Source organism: Sebastes fasciatus, chromosome 11 (genome assembly GCF_043250625.1).
Source record: "Sebastes fasciatus isolate fSebFas1 chromosome 11, fSebFas1.pri, whole genome shotgun sequence".
Classification (NCBI taxonomy): domain Eukaryota; kingdom Metazoa; phylum Chordata; class Actinopteri; order Perciformes; family Sebastidae; genus Sebastes; species Sebastes fasciatus.
This window is the reverse complement of record NC_133805.1, coordinates 9,874,072-9,884,118: the sequence shown is the minus strand read 5'-3', so window position 1 is coordinate 9,884,118 and position 10,047 is coordinate 9,874,072. Positions and strand designations below refer to the sequence as shown.

At 42.5% G+C, this 10,047-nt stretch overlaps 1 protein-coding gene across 1 annotated transcript in view; it reads left to right on the top strand.

Annotated features, from left to right (window-relative positions):
- Positions 1-758: 758 nt before the first annotated feature.
- LOC141776700 (ETS-related transcription factor Elf-1-like) overlaps positions 759-10,047 on the top strand; it is a 39,365-nt gene continuing 30,076 nt past the window's right edge. Inside the window, exons 1-7 of the mRNA XM_074650456.1 lie at positions 759-938; positions 1,048-1,171; positions 6,328-6,432; positions 6,621-6,776; positions 6,896-6,970; positions 7,171-7,366; positions 7,824-7,967. Coding sequence (XP_074506557.1) covers positions 879-938; positions 1,048-1,171; positions 6,328-6,432; positions 6,621-6,776; positions 6,896-6,970; positions 7,171-7,366; positions 7,824-7,967 — 860 coding nt within the window. The 5' untranslated portion in view covers positions 759-878. The remainder of the gene's footprint in view (positions 939-1,047; positions 1,172-6,327; positions 6,433-6,620; positions 6,777-6,895; positions 6,971-7,170; positions 7,367-7,823; positions 7,968-10,047) is intronic.

The following is a 10,047-nucleotide window of genomic DNA, read 5'->3' as shown; positions in this document are numbered from 1 at the left end:
TTAAAAGGAATTAACGTGGCCGAGAGAGGAAAAAACAAGTGACGAGGAGGAGAGAATAAAGGGGGAGTAGAGAAGAGGAGTTTTGTTCTGAATGTCCCCTTCACAGCCGTGTTGTAAGGAATGTGTACGTAACGCCCCTGAAACCTTGAACATTGTGCAAAGACATGATGTTTCAAGTTCAACACCAGCTGCCTCCCCTCTTCTCGTACCACACACACACACACACACACACACACACACACACAGCTCGGGCACACATTGCACTGCAAACGCTTCCTTCCTGTTGCTGGTTTAGCCGCTTTTAGAAGCGAGATAAGAGCAAACGCATGAGATATATGAAAGAGGGAAGCCAACTGTGCTGTTTTTCTTTGCCTCTCAGAGCACAGTGACCACATTTCTTTATTTGGACGTTTTATTTAAAAACTGGTTTTTCGCTGCAGGTGTGCTACTTTCACTGTGTTTTGCCTCCAACGGCTCACAAACATTTTGCTCTTCTGTTCTTATCTGGCAGGCTCAGTCAGACCACAGGACAGTTTAGCGGCCCCCACTTCCTCATCGAGAGTCGAAAGCAGAGCGGAGAGAACACGAGTTTCCTGTGACGCCTATGTGTCTCTGGTCAATTAGTTTACTCACATCACTCTTCCGCTGTTGAATCGCGCTGCTTGGAAAGAGGCCGGCCTCATCGTAATCCTGGGGGGGAGCTGATCTATGCTGACAGTCAACTGCTGCTCATCTGAAGATTCTCTCCAAAATACTGGATCTGTTGGGAAACAAAAAAACACAGCAGACCTTGTCAGTTATTTATAGTCTTCAGTGAAAAGCAGTGATGCTGTTTTCACGCAGTTAAGGTCGTGTGTGGGTTTTTGGGATATTCAGCCATGCTGCAGCAGTCAGAGCTCATCTTTGACTTTGCCAGTGACCATGTCAGCATGTCACAGGTAAGTAAACGTTAAAGCAGTTTCTTTGTGTGTGTGTGTGTGTGTGTTGAAACAGAGCTCAATCTGACAAATTGTAGTCTGATTTAACCTAATTATCTTTGTGTTGCAGTTGGGGTGTTACTCAGATTACCCTGCAGTGATTGTGGAGCAGGTTCCCCATCCACACCTGTTCTCATATGCAGGTCTAGCGTGTGAACAGTCACAGACAGAGCATCACCAGCAGCTGCTCAAAGGTCAGCGCGTACGACACACACACACACACACACAGGCTTTTTTTTACCTATCACATTCACATGTAATGATTGAAGCTCACCTGTCGTCCAATAGTCCAATAAATGGTTATTAAACGGTCCAAGCTTTGTTCTAGGAAGGTTTTATTCAAATCCTACTAGATTAAAACAGCAGTGGGTAGAAATGGAGCAAATATGATTTAAAAAAATATTTGTATAAAATGGTCTATATATCCTGACAGTAGTGCATGAGACAGGTAATCTGAAAAAAAACATGTAAATTAACAAAAAAATAAATGAATGAAGCATTTGAATACTGATTTGGACGTTGAATACCATAGCAATGGTTGAAGCTTCGAAGCATTCTGGTTAGCCCTAATATTACGAGTTGGTTCATTGATGCTACCGTTGCAGAATAAGCAAGCGCGACGAGTTGGCGTAATTTAAAGAGCGCCAGTCAAGTTTCAAACAAACAAAAACGCTGTGGAAAACATAATGGAGATATGCCATTCATGTTTGTTTCATGCATTAATTTGAGGAAGGTCACCGTCTCCTCTTCGCCCCACACAAATCTGCCGCTATTTTCCCTAGTCTTTCTATTTGTCTCTTCAGTGACAAGTGACATTTAAAGCACAAGTGGGTAGAAATGGAGCAAACATGATTAAAAATAGTTATATATATTGACAGTAGTGCAAAAAATCATGTGCAGCTATAGCCTACGCTTGTCTGACCTGTACTTATTATCTGTACCTAAGGTCCGCACAGGATTAGGTAAGATGGCCTTTATTCTCGGGTGCAAGCGGCCGAAATGGGTTTCCTCAGGAGGGTGGCTGGCGTCTCCCTTAGAGATAGGGTAAGAAGCTCAGTCATCCGTGAGGGACTCGGAGTAGAGTCCTTGCTCCTTTGCGTCGAAAGGAGCCAGTTGAGGTGGTTCGGGCATCTAGCACGGATGCCTCCTGGGCGCCTCCCTTGGGAGGTGTTCCAGGCACGACCAGCTGGGAGGAGACCACGGGGAAGACCCAGGACTAGGTGGAGAGATTATATCTCTACTCTGGCCTGGGAACGCCTCGGGATCCCCCCAGTCAGAGCTGGTTAATGTGGCCCGGGAAAGGGAAGTTTGGGGTCCCCTGCTGGAGCTGTTGCCCCCGCGACCCGATCCCGGATAAGCGGTTGAAGATGGATGGATGGCCTTTATTCTCGTAATGTTACGACTTTTTTTTCTCGTAAAGTTACGACTTTATTCTCGTAATGTTACGACTTTTTTCCCGTAATATTACGACTTTTTTCCCGTAATGTTACGACTTTTTCCCCGTAATGTTACGACTTTTTTCCCGTAATGTTACGACTTTTTTTCTCGTGAAGTTCTGACTTTATTCTCGTAATGTTACGACTTTTTTCCCGTAATATTACGACTTTTTTCCCGTAATATTACGACTTTTTTCCCGTAATGTTACGACTTTTTTCCCGTAATATTACGACTTTTTTTCTCGTGAAGTTCTGACTTTATTCTCGTAATATTACGACTTTTTTTCTCTCTAAGATATTACTTTTTTCTCATAATATTACGACTTTATTCTCAAAATCTCAGATGTTTTTTCCCTCAATGTAGCTCTAATACTTCGTAGTACATTTGCACTTGGTCCCTCACTGCATTAGACTTATATACTTTATACTTAGACTATAAACTGTGTTACCTTCATCACAATGCTCAAATGTTTTGCAGCTCCAGACAGATTTTGTTTATTTGTCTAAAATGTCTCTTTTGATAGTAAAGGTTGCTGACCCCTGCACTAGAGTCACACACACCATAGAAAGCCTGGTTCTGCGCATGCGCAGTAGCAGCCTCTCGTCGCACATGGACCACCCTCCGCAACTAAAAAAACCAGGAAGTGAAACCAAACATTCCCGACTGGTGTCTGGGAAAGACCGCTAATGAATCACATTAGGATGTAGACGTGGTCACTTCGGGCTACTAGCACACATGCTGCGGCTTGTTCCTCACCAGTGCTGGGAATTAAAAGTAAGTTACATCACCGTGTCGGGTTGTTTTTAACGACTTTAATGTAGTTTCCAGAGCGCGAGCACTGTTGGCAGTTGGTGCATGGCGAGGCCAACGGTTAACGGGTTTATTACAAAAACACAACATTACAACCGTTTATAGGGCACAAACTCACCTGTTGTGTTTCTTTAAACACTGCTTTTTGTTTTGACAGGTGGTTTGCTGGGTTTCTCAGCGGGATAAAGCGTGTTTGAGCCCGCAGACACCCAGCTGTTAGCTAGCAGATGTTTACTAGTTAGCTCCACAGCCTGCTCACATCACACAAATTAATGCGCACAAAAACAATAGACCCACTTTTAGAATAGTATTCTGCCGCTCAGGGACTTTACATGTGGTAAGATGTTGTTGATAAATAACAGAAGCTCAGAGCTGCACATATTGTTTAGTATGTGGAGGTAACAACACTATAAGCAGTGAAACATTATACTCATTTATTGGTATAATTTATCTAACTGCACTGAAGTTTAAGTAGGTGAAGTGGAAGAAAGTAGGGCAGATTACTAATGAACTTGCTGCTTTGGGTGGTTTGGATGATTAAAGGGTCAGTCCACCTAAACCAGAGGTCAGCAACCTGCAGCTCCACATGCAGCTCTTTAGCTCCTCTCCAGTTTTAAACATGGAAATTAATAACTGTCTTTTGTTTCCATTTTCATTTGTATTTATCATTGTTGTAGGACGGTAGGATTAGGACCACATTGAGGAAAAAAAATAAATCTGAGATTTCGACAATAAAGTCGTAATATTACGAGAATAAAGTCAGAAGTTTAAGAGAAACAAAAGTTGTAATATTATGAGAATAAACTCAAATTTATGCGTTATTTTCTTTTTCTCTCGTAAAGTTATGACTTTTTTATTGTAATATTATGACTTTATTCTTGAAATCTCTGATTTTTTTCCCCCTCAATATGGCCCCAACACTCCGTCTCATTTGCACTTTGGCCCTCACTGCATTAGACTTATATACTATATACTTAGACTATAAACTGTGTTCCCTTCATCACAATGCTCAAATGTTTTGCAGCTCCAGACAGATTTCTTTTTTTTTTTTTTTTTTTTGTGCTTAAAATGGCTCTTTTGATAGTAAAGGTTGCTGACCCCTGACCTAAACAAACAAAAAAACATGTTCTCCCTTACTTCTAGTGAGTATACCCAACCAAGGTACCCCTGCAGTTATACCATTGGGTACCTGGAAAGATTGTGCAGCAGCTTATTGGAGCACATCTAGTACATCTATTGCCACAATAACCACTAACGTTCCAGTTACGATAGGCCACATGCACAACATGAGTCAGTTGTAGCACCACAACCCCAACACCTGTGATTGAAAGCAGTGAAACATTATACTCATTTACTGGTATTATTTATCTAACTGCGCTAAAGTTTAAGTAGGTGAAGTGAAAAAAAGTAGGGCAATTTACTAATGAACTTGCTGCTTTGGGTGGTTTGGATCAATTAAAGGGTCAGTCCAGCTAAAGCAGGGGTCAGCAACCTGCAGCTCTGGAGCCACATGCGACTCTTTAGCTCCTCTCCATTCTCTTAATATTACGACTTTTTTCTTGTAATATTATGACTTTATTTTGGAAATCTCAGGTGTTTTTTCCCTCAATGTGGCCCTAAGACTCCGTAGTACATTTGCTCTTTGGCCCTCACTGCATTAGACATATACTATATACTTGGACTATAAACTGTGTTACCTTCATCACAATGCTCAAATGTTTTGCAGCTCCAGACAGATTTTTTTTTTGTTGCCTAAAATAGCTCTTTTGATAGTAAAGGTTGCTGACCCCTGGCCTAAACAAACAAAAAAACATGTTCTCCCTTACTTCTAGGTACGCCAAGGTACCCCTGCAGTTATACCATTGGGTACCTGGAAAGATTGTTGAGCAGCTTATTGGAGCATATCTAGTACATCTATTGCCACAATAACCACTAACGTTCCAGTTACGATAGGCCACATGCACAAGGCACGCCTCACTTTGTTACCAACATGAGTCAATTGGAACACCACAACCCCAAAACCTGTGTTTGAGAGTGTGTGAAAAGTAGTTATCAAGCAGAAAAGTCTGAATAGATAGCTAAAAGTAATGAATAAAGGGTTGTATCGTGCAGTTGCTTCCACTCCCAAGTGGCAGTGGCATGAATGCAAACTTGACCGAATCTACTGGAAAAAAAGGCTAAGCTCAAACATTGACAATTACTGGATCACTATGTCTTGTATTTATTCAGCCACAGTTTCCCTGTAGTGAATTACTATCAAACAATTCCAGGAAAGCCCATCCCGTCTATTGAGTGGGTACAATGAAGGGGCACATCTGACAAATACGTTTGGGAACCGCTGCCCCTTGTCCCTTTATGACTTTCATTTGTGGTGCTCACAACTAGGGGTGGGGCGATATGAATCAAATCCTCTAATCACAGCATCTGCCGTATATCCTGTGATTAATATACATATTAAATTTGTCTGAAAAATCAATTGAGAAAATATTAATGGACAGGAATGTCTGCTTTTGGCTAGGCTTATCCAGCAAATTAAATACCTGACATATGTCAAGGTGATTCATCTCATTAATGTTGCTGTTGAATATTTTGAATTAAAATCCTTTCACCCCAATTGTAATGGGATTGCAGCAGAAAGTTCAGAGGCACACATCTTGCAGTGTTGAATAAAACCAAAACCATCTGCATAGCTAGATATTGTTAGAGCTGCAACGATTAATCAAGTAATCGATTAGTTGTCAACTAAATTAATCGGCAGCTATTTTGATTATAAGTTTGAGTATTTTTTTTAAAGAAAAACTCTGATTCCAGCTTCTTAAATGTAAATATTTTCTGGTTTCTTTACTCCTCTATGACAGTAAACTGAATATCTTTGAGTTTACATCATCGAGAAAATAATCGACCGATGAATCAAAAATGAAAATAATCCTTAGCAGCAGCCATAGATATCTCTAGCGGTGAGAGGATGTTTTCATAATTTGGCTCAACCGTCTCGCTTTGTCATCTGTGCTTCTCATGTTTAATTTTCCTCCTGCTAAATGCCACCCTCCTCCACCTGCTAATAAATGTTTTTGTATGTTACTCCCCTCTCTGTGTTCTGCAGTGGAGCCATATGATAGTGGAGAGGAAGAGACCATGGAGACACTTGTTGCTGCCGACTCGCTTCTTAACATGGACTGTCCTGACATCCTCTCCCTGGAACACTACTGTGAGCACACACACACACACACCTGAGTTAACACGACTCACATGCACACTAACAGAGTGAAGATGCCCTAATAAAACCCCACCGCTGCTTTTTGATGTAGGACATGTCTGACTGCGAGGTGTTATTTTTAGACACGTTGGTCACGGTGCTGTTCTCTTTCATTAAATCTGTTTATGCCCCCCCTGCAGCCCAGACCTTCTTACCGTCACTGGGTGATGTCATCACTACTCCTGTTACCCAGGTGACTGTGTCAGCAGAGGGGGTTGTGGGAGGTTTTGACCAGCCACAATGGCACTCGTTGCACACAAAGAAGCCTGCGGCACAGCTGCAATCCAAAAAGAGAGGTCAGTCGCTCTCTGTATTATCAGCTCATCTGAAACTAATTGATGGTGTGATTGTAAATAAGTGTGTGATTATATTAAATATCTTGTAAATGACCTGCTTTTATTCTTCAACTACTCAGGGAGGAAACCTCGACATAGAAGGGCAGAGTCTCCCACACCAGACATTATAGTGAAGAAGGACAAATACAACAAAGGTATTACTTTTAGTATGACACAAGTCTGAAGTAAATGCGGTCAGAGTAACATAAAGGCTGCAGCATTACATGCACAGAGAGACCAATGTGGATCACAGGGGATCCGTCACTTTTGCAACACAGCTTTTACAACTGTCATTTTTCCATGTTGTTTCTTTGTCTTTTCCTTTTCCATCATGTTTCCTGTGTTTGTGCTTCAGGAGGAAACACGCTGTACCTGTGGCAGTTCCTGATGGAGTTGCTGCAGGACCGACAGGTCTGCCCCCGCTACATTAAATGGACCAATCCCCACGCAGGAATCTTCAAGCTAGTCAACTCAAAAGCAGTGGCCAGACTCTGGGGCAAACACAAGAACAAGCCAGATATGAATTACGAGACGATGGGCAGAGCACTCAGGTAAACTAGCACAAGAGGGCTAAGGCCACTCAAAAATGTCATCCTAACTAGTGATGTCACCATACCAGAAGTTTCCTCTCTATTATCTGTTTTATATTGCTGTGAAAACATCTCCTTCAAACAACTGGATTTATTCAAGTTTCTCGCCAAAAACTACATTTTACAAGATTACATTTGAACACATCATGATAACATTAGAATTTACCTTCGCCCAATACTCATTTTTACTGAATAGAGCCTGAATGGATCATAATGCAAACCAATGGCACCTCCCGTTAACGTTAGCAGTTAGCTCCGTGCAGAACTGTGCTGCTTACAGGCTGCTAACAGCTAACCTTAACTAGCTCTCCTCCTGCCAATATCAACACAGATTTGTTGTTTGCACGCATCCATAGTGGCTTTATTCTGTAAATATGTGTGGTTTGTTTGTTAACGCTGAACCTTTGTGTCCATGTAGGTACTACTACCAGAGAGGCATTCTGAATAAGGTTGAAGGACAGCGTCTCGTCTACCAGTTCACCTCTCTGCCCAAAGATATGATTTACATCACAGACGGAGACGGCATCAAAGAGGAAGAAGATGACGATCCCGACGACAACAGTGGCGTGAGCGACGACTCCGATGACAGCACTATACCTTCTAGCGACCAATCGGTGGAGGAGGAAGATCTGCACCCGCCACAGAAGAAAACGACATCCGGCTCCGTTCGAGCCCCGGCCACCCAGCGGACCAGGCCGCCTACCAGGGCCCCGGGCCAGCGCGACACCGTACTGCGGCCTGCCAGCGCCAGCCTGATCCAGGAGCAGCATTTGCCCATCGTGTCCGCAGAGATGCTGCGGACCCTCCAGAACCTGCAGAAGGTCCAGTCCCTGCAGCCCGCGGGGCACGCCTCAGTCTTCAAAACAGCCCAGCTGCTGGGGAGTCTGTGTGAGCGACAGGCCGCCGCTGAGGTGGATGTGGACAGAGTGGGTGCACAGGAGGAAAAGTCACACCCAGGACACAAAACGTCACAAGTGGAGACTCCACAGCTAGTGCCCTTAACTAGCTCCGACCAGTAGAAAAGACCAATAACCCCCCCCCCCCAAACACTCCACTGACTCAGGACCAGCTACAGAGCTGCGCTTTGTTGTGGCAACGTCTGCACACCAGGGCCTATACTTCTTAAGAGTGGGAGCATTGATCTAGGATTATTTTTGTATTTTAGATTATATTGTGAATTGTTAACAAAAGTAATTCTACATCACTGCTTCCTCCTTGACGTCTGAGTTGGCAGGAACCAAAATCTCACAACATTTAGTAGTTTACTTTCCAAGAGACAGCTAGCTCACGTGCTTTATCTCAGCCTCCTGTCGCTCTCTTAACCAAGACACCAAAGAACAGACATGCACTGGAATCAACAGCCTCTCTGCACCTTCTGCAGACACACCTTCTGCTTCTTGCACTTCAAATGATCTGATCCGCACACTGTGCCCTCCTCTTCCTCCGCCTTTACTCTCGCTCTTTCCCACTCTTTATTATTATTTTTTTATTACTATCACATGCTGAATCATTCCTCTGCCTTGAAAATGGCTTTGCACTAATGTTTACCCCTGCTGTAAGTTTCTTCTCTAAGTGCCTGATGCTCTCCCGTCCCTTCTTCCTGTGTTCCTGGTAATCACGAGGTTATTGAGGGAAAACATTCCATATTATTTTGTGTTTGTCTTTTTTTAAGATTATGTTTGTATTGTGAAATGTTGAAAACAAGGGATCACTGTTTTTTTGTAGAATAGTAATTTAGCACTGCTGCTGTTTGTAGTCGATGTATCTACACAGTGGACCTTCCTTTTGTTGACAATCACCCGTGAAATGGCCTTTTATTTAGCTCCTTTGCCTCCTGCTACTATTTAGCCTTTCTGCTATGCACACATTCTGTTTAGTTTATTACACGTATATAATGCATATATGAACCGCTAAAGCCTTGATATCCCTATGTATTGTGTGTTTATATACTGTATGTCATATGTGAACATGCTTGACTTTGTGCCTTGTTGCCATTTTCTCCCTCAGGTTCATTCAAAATTAGTTTTACTGCACAGACTATATATGCAAGGAGTAAAACGGCTCGCCCTTTTATATTGAAGTAATGCTAAGTTCAGCGTCTCACTTCAGTTGATCTTAGTTTGGCCTCACAAGTTTCACTCCAAATATAGACTGAGTTTATAAGATTTAGGCCGGCTTGGTTTAGGAGATGCTTGTAATTTGGCCTTCGCCCCCCAGTTCCCCAGGGAACCATATGCAAAACTGTTTTCACTTTATTACTGAGTAAACCGCCCTTCACTTTGCTTTATCTGGAGGCCTCTTGATACTGTAAGTTTTACTGATATTGCTGTGTGAGCTTGTAGCAGAGGGAGAGGTGGAGTTTCTGTTGCCTTATTTTTGTTGTGTGTTGCCTTCATGCAGTCCAGAGGTGTTGGAAAGATAATGGTCTATTATATGAAATAAACTTAATTTTGTCATTGTGTGAAATTCGTCGTCACTCATTTATTCATATCAGCATCGGTGGTTAAAAGTATCTAAGTACTGTACTTAAGTCCAATTTTTTGAGGTACTTGTATTTGACTTTTTTTTTTTCCATTTTCTGCTACTTATTACTTCAACTTTTTGTTGTGGTGCTTCCGTGTAGTTTTGTTGGAGTCTGAGTG